The sequence below is a fragment of the Lutra lutra genome, chromosome 17, assembly GCF_902655055.1.
Source record: "Lutra lutra chromosome 17, mLutLut1.2, whole genome shotgun sequence".
NCBI classification, from domain to species: Eukaryota; Metazoa; Chordata; class Mammalia; order Carnivora; family Mustelidae; genus Lutra; species Lutra lutra.
In genome coordinates, this window is record NC_062294.1 from 16169292 (window position 1) to 16181746 (window position 12455).

The following is a 12455-nucleotide window of genomic DNA, read 5'->3' on the forward strand; positions in this document are numbered from 1 at the left end:
GTAGATCCTTTGTAAACTGGGTAGGAAATGTGTTAAACTCGGTCTTCCCTCAGCAAACTTTCTTGGAATACTGAGCCTTCCTTTCAATCTAAGCACACTAACCCCTTCTTAAAAAACCATCAGCAACCAGCACTTTATGCCCTTTAAGCAGAGAATGGTAATGTTTAGTAGCAATCAAGGCTTCTGAATTAAGTCTATTTTTCTTCCCCTTCAACCATCCAATTTCTTTGCACTGGAAAAGTCTCCAAAGCCCCTCCGGGAAGAATAACAATATTAAAATGTATGCTCTCACGTAGAGGCAAGACAATTCCTGAAGATGGTGTACATTAAAAAAATTTTTTTAAAAAGTGGAACATTTTTGCTGATAACAGATTTTGCAGATAAATGTGGCAATGCAGAGGAATAGTCACTGAAAAAAAAGAGTTGGTGGGAGCAAAAATGGGTATACTCTTTGAAAAGGGCAATTTGGCAGCTTGGTCAAAAACCTTTCCTATATGAATATCTCATAACTCAGCAGCTCTTCTTCTAGGATGTATACTGTGGAAATAATTACGTGTCAACGATTTAGCTGTAAGTATATCTGTCACAGTAGGTTACAGCATGTTACACAAAACCTGGAAACAACCTAAATGCTCCCAAAATGGAGGATTAGTACAATAAATTATGTGATTTCTCTAATGGGTATAACACTCATTGAAAATAACATGATAGGGGCACGTGGGTTGCTCAGTGGGTTAAAGCCTCTGCCTTCGGCTCAGGTCATGATCCCAGGGTCCTGGGATCAAGCCCTGCATCGGGCTCTCTGCTTGGTAGGGAGCCTGCTTCCTCCTCTCTCTCTGCCTGCTTCTCTGCCTACTTGTAATCTCTGTCTGTCAAATAATAAAAAAAAATAACATGATAGATAATATAGACTTGTCCAGCTAATTACCATATATTGGGTGGAAAAAGCAAGTTAACAACACATATAATTTAATCAAAATTTTGTTTAAAAATTATATTAATATACTATTTTTCATTAAATCTAAAATGCCACCAATTATATGATTTAACATATTACTAAGAAAGAAAAAAATGCTGCCAATTAAGCTTATAAACTACATCTTGATTTTCAACTTTAAATGTGAAATAACAAGTGTATCAGAATCAACAAAATGTGGAGAGTGTATGTGAGTAAAATTTTTACGTCAGCATAAGGAGGAATTTTAGACAAGACACAAACAGCACACGAAGCTTAACAAACAAGGCTGCTTCAAATTTTGAACTCCTGTACAATGAAAGGCAACATTAAAAAGTGAAAAGATGAACCACATGCTGGAAGAAAATGTCTGCAATGCACAGAATTAAAAAGCAATTAGTATCCAGTATATATAAAGAAATACTACAGATTAGAGAGAAAAAGACAAACAGCCAAATAGAAAAATGGACAAAAAGATACGAAGAGGCAACTCACAAAATAGGAAATCAAAGAACCAAATAAAAACATGTAAAAGAGGTTCAATCTCAGTGGTAATAAAGGAAATTCTAATTAAAACTAGAAAGCGTCCACCAATCAAACTGGCCAAAAAGAAAAAAACCTCACAATATTTGTTGTTGTTGTTGTTGTTAAGATTATTTATTTATTTATTTGACAGAGACAGAGAGGGCACAAGCAGGGAGAGCAGCAGCAGAGGGAGAGGGAGAAAGAGACTCTTCATGAGCAGGGAGCCCGATGTAGGGTGGGACCATAGGACCATGACCTGAGCCAAAGGCAGACACTTAACTGACTGAGCAACCCAGGAGCCCCACAATATTAAGTTTTAGCAGGAATGCTTATGCATGCTCGTGGGAGTGTGAGTACTGGTGAGCAATTTGATCATATCTACAAAAATTGAAGATCTTCAACCCTTACAATAACATTCCAGCTCCAGCACATGCCTTAAAGAAACAGACATGCAGGAACACCTGGGTGGCTCAGTCAGTTAGGCATCTGACTCTTGGTTTCATCTCACATCACAATCTTAAAAGTCCTGGGATCCAGCCCTGCATCTCACAGTCCATGTCCAGTGGGGAATCTACCTGAGGATTCTCTCTCCCTCTCCCTTGCCCCTTTCCCCCCAAAGCCCTGTGCACTCGCTCCCTAATAAATAAAATCTTAAAAAAAAAAAAAAACAGACAATACAGACAAGATATGCACAGAAAAATTTCACTGTAGCATGTGTATAATTGTGAGGAGATAATAACAGTATAAATATAAAATATGTAAACATTTACTTAGCTGTTATATTATAAAGTATACAAATGGAAGGTATAAATTATATATAAAAATAAATTATCAAATATAAATGTTTATTAAAATAATATACGTGTTTAAATATATATTTGTTTTTATATTTTATATTTACATGACATATAAATATAGTAAATATAAAGAAATTTGATTTATAAATAAGATTTACCTATTCATACAATAGAATACCTTATAGCAGTTTAAATGAATATGCCAATTCCATATAGCTCTGTATATAGAGAATGGAAATGGGAAGAGGTTCACAGACCTTTCTACTGGATTTGTAATGTCTTCGTCAAGAGGTTAAAGAAAGGAGAAGCCTTCAGCAAACAGAGCATAACTCTGAAGTCTGACATAGCTGGGTGGTGAGCCCACAGGTATGTTTCATATTACTCTCCATGCTTAACTTCATGCTTACAATATGTTACAATAAAAATATAAATTTTCAAAGCACATGCTATAAGATGATTAAATTTTAGTAGATGTGTATTTACGTGTATGTGTCTGTATATGTGTGGTCCTGGGCAAATTGCTTAAGGTTTCCTCATTTGTAAAATGAGGATAAAAGCAGCTACCCCACACAGTGTTGTCAAGACTGCACCAAATAATCCATGGGCAAAACTTAGCATTCCCCTACACAATGTAAACACTGAACACATGCTAGCGGTCACTAATGGTCAGGAAAAAATATACACAATCTGGAAAGCACCAATGGTTAAATCTGGGCATTGGCTTATTACTGCTGTTCTTCTTCTCCATTTTCTTTTTCTACTTAAAAAGAATCTTTTTTTATTTTTAAATGCTACTGAGAATGTGAAATCATTTATCTAGTCATTATCAAATCCTTCTCACCCCATCTCCCTCTAAGCTGGGTACTATGCTAGGTGCTGGTGGATACGAAAATGGACACAATCATCTCTGCTCTTGAGGATCTCTCAAGAAAGTGTAGTGAGAATGGACATTTGTAATTACACATAATTACACACACATATAGTAGTGTGAGAATGTCTCATGGACCAGCCTCGGACAACACAAGAGTCTTTGGAAATAAGGTTTCATTCTGAGATGAGGAGGAGGAAGTCAGAAGCATGTGCCAATATTCAGCGTTACCTAAGTGTGTAATAGTCCTTGCACGGCCAAGAACTAAACCATATTCAACAAGAAGGCACAGAGTCTCCCAGTATAATCCTTTAATCTGGAGGCACTCAAAGCATGGTCCATGGCCCAAACAGTTACTCTTTAGCGACTAGAAAGGTACAGAAGTTTCTAAGCATTTAGAAACTTTTGTACCAATTTGGCATCGCCACATCTAAGTAATGTGATCAGTGGAGAAGCAGAGAACAAAAGTAGGGATTCCTAACAGACTGAAAATAAGAAAATAAAAACAGAAAAGAGAAAACAAACAAAAAAAAAAACAAAACAAAAAAAGGGTTGGTTCTTCACAGACAGTGTAAGAAGGACCATTTTCTAACTCCCTGGGTAAGGAGCTTTGGCTAGTGCCAAAAATGAGTTTGGAACGAAAGGCAATGGCAGCAGCTGGTTTATAACTTAGCGGAGAAGCTCCAAATTCCAACGTCTCTGAAAGCTTTCCACAAACAAAACATCCAAGAGCTCGAAGGAGACTGTCATCCTTGATAGTGTTTCAAGGAGCACCTGGGGCAAAGGGCCTCTGGACGTCCATGAATGGGTGTGGGGTAGTGGAGATGGCAGAGCCGAAAGATCTAGAAAACACCCCTCCTCAATTAATTCTACTTTGAGGCAGGAAACAGGCCAGCCAATGACTGCGGGAGAAAAAGGATGGTGTGAAATGGCAGTGCTGAGGTAAGTCGGCAGTCCAAACACAACGGCCTCCCTTATGTAAGAAACCACAGCAGAGCGCAGGCTGCCAGAGTCAAATAATGTGCCTCTGTGTGCGAGGGACTGAGGGAGCTGCAGAGCCCAGGACGCACTTGGAGTTTATCTAAGCCATGTACACACGGTCTGTTAATGAGCACTTGGTTCCCAAAGTGGGCTCGCTGCTGATAAAAAACAGATGCAGGGCCAACTGAGCAAAGTGGCCTCGCTCCCCGCTGCCTGGGACCACTATCTCACGAATCCTGGGCCTTCCTGGCACCCCCTTCTTTGATGAACGTTTGCAACCTGAAAATGCCTCACCCTTCCACTTGGCTTCCTTCAGCCTAATTAAATTTAAAAGTACAGAAAGCCGGAGGGTTTGGAGACAGGGAGAGAGAAAGGAGCCGAGGGGTGCTCTGTGGACTCACGAAGCCCAGCCTTCCGTACCTTCGGTCCTTAAAACATACAGATGGGCGTGTGTAAACTCTTCAAGATCAGAGCTGCAAATGCTACAAATTTCAGAAAGGCAATGCAGCCACCAGGGAGACAGGCCCTTGGGATTCCCAAGTGGACCTTGGGCAATTGCTCAGTAGAGGAAACTGAAGGGGTCGAGAAGATCAAGTTGGGAAGAGACAGCTGGCTAGATGCCTCGATAAAGCAATGTCATGTGGCTCAGAAATGACTTGGCCAAGAGGAGACATGGTCCTGGGATCTCCCAGTGCACAACGAACGACTCCTCATGAGCGGCGAAGAGTGTCCCCCAGCCTGTGAGAGTAGCATATCTGAACCCAAAGCCGGGCAACCCAGTGGATGACAGCCTTCCACTCTGGCCTCTGGGAAGGAAAATGCAATATTCCTGTCATAGCTGTGGTACCAAAGAAGCAGAACACATTCATCCAGGTGGAGGAAAAAAAAAAAAAAAAGATGGCATTTAAATTTATTCATGACAAATATGTCTGGGGGGCCTACTTTGTGTCAGGCTCCCTGTCACCCTGACGTTTACGGCCCAGTGAGGCAGAGAGATGCGAAACAAGCAAATACACATGTGAGAAGAGTTACAGTAGACTGAGCAGCTTGACCTTGTCTACCAAGGATCAAGGAAAGAGGCCCAGGGGAAGTGCTGGTTGATTGATGGAAAAAATGGTAAGGAAGTTTTTGGAAAGAGTGACCTGCATGGTGGAGCGTCCAAAGTCCAGGGTAAGGGTGCTCCATCTGTCCAACTAGCCTAAGCCATTAAGGCTAGAGCTTAGAGAGCCGAGCAGAGTCTTCCATGGAAGGCCTGAGGGGGTAGGTGGGGTCATACCATGTGGGGCTTCTTAGGCCTTATGAAGGATTTGGGAATTTACGCCTAAGGACAATGGGCAGCCAGGACAGCATTCTAAGTGTAAAATGTCATGCTCAGAGTTTTTTTTTAAAGATGAAAACTGGTCTCCTTACTCATAAAGCCAAAGGGCCAGGAATAAAGGAATAACCCATCCTGATCAGATTCCTGGACTTGTAAATAAGCTGGTGTGGTGACGGTAGGTCTTTGAATTGCAGAGGTCACTGCGGGAACCATGTCTTCTCCAACTTGCCATCACAGAGCAGCACAACAAAAGCACGCCATCCCCATGCCCGGCACTCAGCAGTTCTGGTGGTGATTTCCAATCTCCAGGCCCGGAACCAGCCTGCAGAGTACTAAGCTCCCGCTGTCTTAGGGATGGGCACCTTAAGATGGAAAACTGGGTCTCAATACCATAGTACCCATGTTAGAGTGGGCAGTGGCCTCCCCAGACCCGCACACAGATCTTGCCACATTCTAAATGCTCTAAGGAAAAGATACAGTTCAAACTCTACCGCAGCAAAGTGTTTCAGCCTCTGGCAAGGATGGGGGTGGGGAATCGGCTTCCCTGGGCTGCTCCATCTGCCAAACTTAGAATAAAGAGTGTTTTCAGGGCCTGGAGTTTTCCAGCTGCCTGGAAACAGGAAGAGCCCAATCCCAGAGAACAGTAACCCTCACACACACCCTACATAAAGACATGTTGAGCCATTAGCCCTAATTGCCTGTGACTGACAGAGGAGCGAAGCCGGCCTTCCAGGCATTTGCTCAGCGGAAAGAAAACAAACAGCTCACAGGGGACACAGGCAGCCATTTTCTCTCCTTTCTGCCAAAATGATTTTGCTCTGTTCCCCCCAAATTACAGCATAGAGATCTAAAATTATAAACCAAACAAAGGTCTTTCTAGTGTTCTTCACCACATACGAGAGAAAACATAAATCTCCGCAGGAAAGGGCTGGACACCAGCAATTGGTTATTAATGTTTTCACAAAATCAAGAACTTCACAAAAACTTTTCAGAGCCACCTCTCAATGTCCCATCTCTCCGGGTCTGAGGTATTAGGAACTGTTTGCAATACCTATTGTTTATTCATCATACTTTAGTAAGATACATGTTAGCTAGTGGGCCAAATGCTAAGAATGTGATATGTACATGGTAAAAATCACATTTGCCTTCAGATTTACGATTTTTGTTTCTAACAAGCTGGTTTTCTAAAGAGGCTTAAGAAGGTGGAGCATATTAGGGGCGCCTGGGTGGCTCAGTGGGTTAAAGCCTCTGCCTTCGGCTCAGGTCATGATCCCAGAGTCCTGGGATCGAGCCCCGCATCGGGCTCTCTGCTCAGCAGGGAGCCTGCTTCCTTCTCTCTCTCTGCCTGCCTCTCAGCCTACTTGTGAGCTCTGTCTGTCAAATAAATAAATAAAAAATCTTAAAAAAAAAAAAAAGAAGATAGAGCATATTATACATCAAGCAAGGGATCGTGCATCCTTCCCTTGTCCTTTATGAACTACCAGGGTTCAGGGGAGCCACCCACACGTCACCACTACCGCCATCAGCCAGACCAGGGACTAGGGTGATAAAGACACTGGTTTCCTTGGTACCAAACTGATAAGCAGGATGGATTTGAGGACCACAACAGGGCTGGCTCTGACAATGACTAGCGGTTGCTGAGATAAGACTTCATTCCCTGGTTCAGAACCATTCCCTTTCTTCACCATTCCCTCACAGTCGATTAAAAAATATCACTCACCAGGTGGAACATCCACCATGTTCCGCCTTCCACTTCCTAGACAGACACATAAGGTTATGAACTCCCCCTTGCAGAGATGGTGAAGCATTTGAGCAAGGACACATCGGATCCAGTGGAGACCGGAAGCCAGATCTGTTCGATTCCAGGGTCCACGTTTTTTTTTTTTTTTTTTAAAGATTTTATTTATTTATTTGTTAGAGAGAGAGAGGGAGCGAGCATGAGCACAGGCAGGCAGAGTGGTAGGCAGAGGCAGAGGGAGAAGCAGGCTCCCCGCTGAGCAAGGAGCCCCATGTGGGACTCGATCCCAAGACGCTGGGATCATGACCCGAGCCGAAGGCAGCCGCTCAACCAACTGAGCCACCCAGGCGTCCCAAGGGTCCACGTTTTTAATCTCTATCGACTATATAGCCAAATCTGAACTTCCTTAATGGGGTCACCTTATCATCCAAGGTCTTTACCATCAGATTTAACTCTGAACTAAAGGATGGCCAGAAAACGAGTAGTCCGTGTTGTTAGTATCAGCCCCAGTGTATTACAGGACATTTATACAATAATATTCAGAGCCTGATGTCCTCCAGAGATTGTTAAGATAAAAGTCAGGAGAGAAAAGCAGCTTTCTCAGCAGGATCTCAATGAACACCCTCCAAAGATGAAGGAAGGCAAAATGAGCTCCTTGTTCCTTGACTCTTTAAGTCAAGTCATTCATTTCAAGTCATGGTATAAGGTAGCATTGATTCTGCCCCAGATGATTTAGATTCTTTTCAGGATTTCTGTAGAATAAGCAGTTCTCCCACACCTCCCTCACTCCTGTGCATGGCAGCCTCCCCAGAGACTACAAGCCACTAGGTAATAAATAACCATGTTGTTTCTGTCCTGGCGAAGGAGCCTGAGATTTGAGAGGGGGAAGTGCTGCTGTGGGCCAAAAGGCTACTCACCCGGCGGGCAGAGCATCAAGGGCCTGGGCAGCTGCCGGGAGCTGCTGGGTGCCTGAGGTGCTGGGCTCCTCTCCTTCCGCTGGGGTGGCCGAAGCAGGGAGAGACACTGAAGTGGGGTTCGGGGTCACACTCGACACTGCAGCAGGCGACGATGTCACCCCAACAACAGAGGGTTCTTCAGGATCAGTGGCTGCAGTGGGCTCGTCATTCACTGAAAACAGAGAAATCGTACTGGAGAGATCAACTCAGACTCATGTTCACAATAACTAGATTTTTCCCTTAAAGTGGTAACACAGTACCTACAATGTTACCATGCATGTATCTGGTAATGGCAAAAAGTTTTATAAAACATAACTTTGGGGGCGCCTGGGTGGCTTAGTGGTTAAGCCGCTGCCTTCGGCTCAGGTCATGATCTCAGGGTCCTGGGATCGAGCCCCGCATCGGGCTCTCTGCTCTGCGGGGAGCCTGCTTCCTCCCCTCTCTCTGCCTGCCTCTCTGCCTGCTTGTGATCTCTCTCTCTCTGTCAAATAAATAAATAAAATCTTTAAAAAAAAAAAAAAAAACATAACTTTGGAAATGAAGCAAGCCAGTAATGGCCTGCCCCAGTTCTCCACCCCCGCACCCCACCCCCAACAAGTGGGAGATGGATCTGAAATAAATATATCTAATGTTACCTCTTTTGTAAACCTGTATTACATTTTTCTAAAGTATTCTGATTACACGTATTACAATGAAAGAGGAGCAGGAAGGAGGGTAATAGGGAGGTGTGTTGGTGCTAAATGAAGCAAGGCCAAGGCCACATCTGCAGGGTCACATTTCTTTGACCTAGCCATTTGTCTGCCAGGCACAAATAGCACCTTCCTTCAAAAAGCTCTCTATACTCTAAGAAGCAAAGAACTTCCAACCATGTGCTTGTTCTTTTAAAGTCTTGTGCTCAAAGCATGGAACAAAGATTAATAATATAGATGAAAAAGATGAGCACCAAAGATGAGGGACCTGTCTGCCAAATAACGATAGACAAAGAGGAAGAAGTCAAATAAGCCTGTTCTGAGTCTCCTTATTTCTTCACTTCTTTATCTCTTTTATGATCATTCATGTTCACAAGGACCCCAAGACAATGCAATAGCTTCTAATTCAAAAAGGGATACAACGAGGTTTTCGAAGAATTCTTTGAAAATGGCTAAGCCATATGCAGAGAATTTTCTACATATGTGATTGCATATGTGCACATTTATACCAAAATTCTGTAGGAAAACCCCTTAGATGTGATTTAGCCTCATCTTCCTAATTCAGAAATTCTTTTTGCAGTTTCAAATGTAACAAATGTACTATCTAGACTCTTCTTAAATGCTTCTGACAAGGAATTCGCTACCATCCCATCATTGAGCAGATGTCCTGCCAGCAAGTTATTTCTTATGTGAAGCAGAATTTTTTTTTAAAGATTTTATTTATTTATTTGACAGAGAGAGACTGCAGGAAGGCAGAGAGAGAGGAGGAAGCAGGCTCCCTGCAGAGCAGAGAGCCAGATGCGGGGCTTGATCCCAGGACCCTGGGATCATGACCGGAGCGGAAGGCAGAGGCTTTAACCCACTGAGCCACCCAGGTGCTCCTGTGAAGCAGAATTTTACTGGCTGGTCCTAGGGGGGTGGGGCTTAGAGTGGGGCCCCACCCCCCCACTCCCCACATCCCCACACCCCCTACCCAATACAGTGTAAGTACGTGGCCACCCTGATTCTCATTCACCTTGTCTTTTATGGTAAGAAGGCCTGCTCTTTCTTTAATGTTACTAGGCCCTTCCCTTCTTATCACCAGGCTGCTCTCTTTTGGTATCTTCTCCTACTGCCTCTCCTCAATAGTGACAGCAGGAACTGAACATAATATAATAGACACCACCAGACCAGCAGTCAGATTTCCAATCTAAGTGGTAGTAGTTAACGTGTACACAATACCAGTGTACACCAGGCAAAGTGCAAAGCATTTTGCATTACCTCATGTAAGCCTCACACACAACCCCACACATTAGGTACAATGAATATCCCATTTTCCAGTTGTGGAAACTAAGACTCAAAGAGGTCAAATAAACTGCTGAGGTCGAGAGGCACCTAATTCTCACCCCTACTGCCTGCCTCCAGAGCCTGAACTCCTCACTAACGATGCTCTCCTTCTCTCTCTGTGAATATCCTTTAAAGCAACCCAAGACGGTAACAACTGAAGCCAAGACAGGATCCTACTGGCTTACCTGAGACTGGGGGCCAAAATTTCTTCACACGATGTGATGCCACCCGCTCTTCAGAAATGGAAAAGAGCCTAGGGACTACCTGTAATGCATTCATTTGCTTTCTCCCCAGTGTATGAAACACTGTCTGGCACATCAACTAAATTAGTTGTTTAATAAGTGATGCCATCTTATGCAACTGGTGTTTCCCCCACACAAATGTGAGACTTCGTACTTCTATTCCTATTCTAGCTCAGCTGAATAGGAATGAACAGATGGCAACTCTCTTCAGGCAAATCTATAAATTTTACTCAATTCCAATACAAAAATCATCATGACATTTTTGAGAACCAAATAAGTTCATTCTAAAAGTTACAAGAAAAACTAGGGGTGCCTGGATGGCTCAGGATGTTAAGCCTCTGACTAGTAATTTCAGCTCAGGTCATGATCTCCGGGTGGTGGGATGGAGCCCTGCGTCAGGCTGTGTGCGAAACGCAGAATCTGCTTGTCCTTCTCCCTCCTCTTCTGCCCCTTTCCCTGCTCACGTTCTCGCTCTCTCTCCTTAAAATACATAAAATGTTTGGGAAAAAATAATTAAAAAAAAAAAAACTAAATACAGAAGAACAGCCATGAAAATTCTGAAGAGTGCTGTGTGAATGTGTGTGGGAGGGAGAAGAGTTCTCTAAAGTAGTAACACATCATAAAGCTGTAACAATTAAAAGAATATGGTGTTAACAGAAGAATAAGGAGATGTTGATGAAATAAACAGGAAGTTCAGAAACAGAATTAAACACACACAGGAATTGAGTATATGACAAAGGCGGCATTTTAAATGACTATAGCAAAGAGATCATTCAGTGGACAGCGCTGTGACAAATGGGCAGTACCCTGAGGAAAAGATGAGCTATAGCCCTACCTTATCCAGGACATGAAAATAAATTCCAGATGAATCAAAAATTTTGACATAAGAAATGAAGCTAAAAAGAAACTAAAGAAAACACAGGAGAATTTTTTAATCTCAAAGTCAAAAAGACTTTTTTAAGTATCACCCAAAATCTAGAAGACATAAAAGATGAATCAATTCAACTATATTAAATGTGTTTTTTTTTAATGGCAAAAAAAAAAAATCACAAACAAAATCAAAATCAAAGAAAAACAACAAACTGGGAAAAATTATTGCCAACTCATACTACGGACTAATGGCTAATTCCTTTGATATGAAAAGTAGCTCTACAAATCAGTAAGAAAAAGACCAAAAATATGCACAGGCACTTCAGAGTAAAAGAAATACAAATTACCCCTAAACATATTAAAAGATGCTCAATCTCAATTATGAGAGATGCAATCTAAGGGGCGCCTGGATGGCTTAGGCAGTTAAGCAGATATCCGACTCTTGATTTCAGCTTGGGTCATGATGTCAGGGCTGTGAGATGGGAGCCCCGCATCAGTCTCTGCCTGGGTGTGGAGGCTGCTTAAGATTCTCTCCCTCTCCCTCTGCCCCATTCCCCCTTTAAAAAAATTAATCTGGTAAATTTAAAAAAAAAAAAAAAACCACTGGTAAGAGTATAAGAAAACTGGCATTCTCACTGTTGGCAGGAGTAGAAATTATTAGAACCTCTGTGGAGAACAGCTGGCAATATGGAAAATTTAAATGCAGTAAGAGGGGGTGCCTGGGTAGCTCAGTTGGTTAAGTGTCCGCCTTCGGCTCAGGTCATGATCCCAGGGTTCTGGGATCAAGTCCCATTTGGGGCTCCCTGCTCAGTGGGGAGCCTCTTCTCCCTTTGCCTGCTGCTCCCCCTGCTTATGCTCTCCCTCTCTCTCTCTGACAAATAAATAAAATCTTTAAAAAAAATAATAAAACTTGGGGCGCCTGGGTGGCTCAGTGGGTTAAAGCCTCTGCCTTTGGCTCAGGTCATGATCCCAGGGTCCTGGGATCAAGCCCCGAGTCGGGCTCTCTGCTCATCAGGAAGCCTGCTTCTCTTCCTCTCTCTCTGCCTACATGTGATCTCTGTCTGTTGAATAAATAAATAAAATCTTAAAAAAAAAAAAGAGAGAGAAAGAAAGAGTGATCTCACCAACCCTGAGCTCACCCACCACACAGGACATCCATTTAAAAAAAAAATAATAATAATAATAATAAT

General features: G+C 42.7%; 1 protein-coding gene across 2 annotated transcripts in view; it reads right to left on the reverse strand.

The window, feature by feature from the left end:
* WWP2 (WW domain containing E3 ubiquitin protein ligase 2) overlaps positions 1 to 12455 on the reverse strand; it is a 162799-nt gene that overhangs the window by 35518 nt on the left and 114826 nt on the right. For both annotated transcript variants that reach the window (XM_047711107.1, XM_047711108.1), the window contains one exon: positions 8100 to 8310. In XM_047711107.1, the coding sequence (XP_047567063.1) occupies positions 8100 to 8310 (211 nt within the window). The remainder of the gene's footprint in view (positions 1 to 8099; positions 8311 to 12455) is intronic.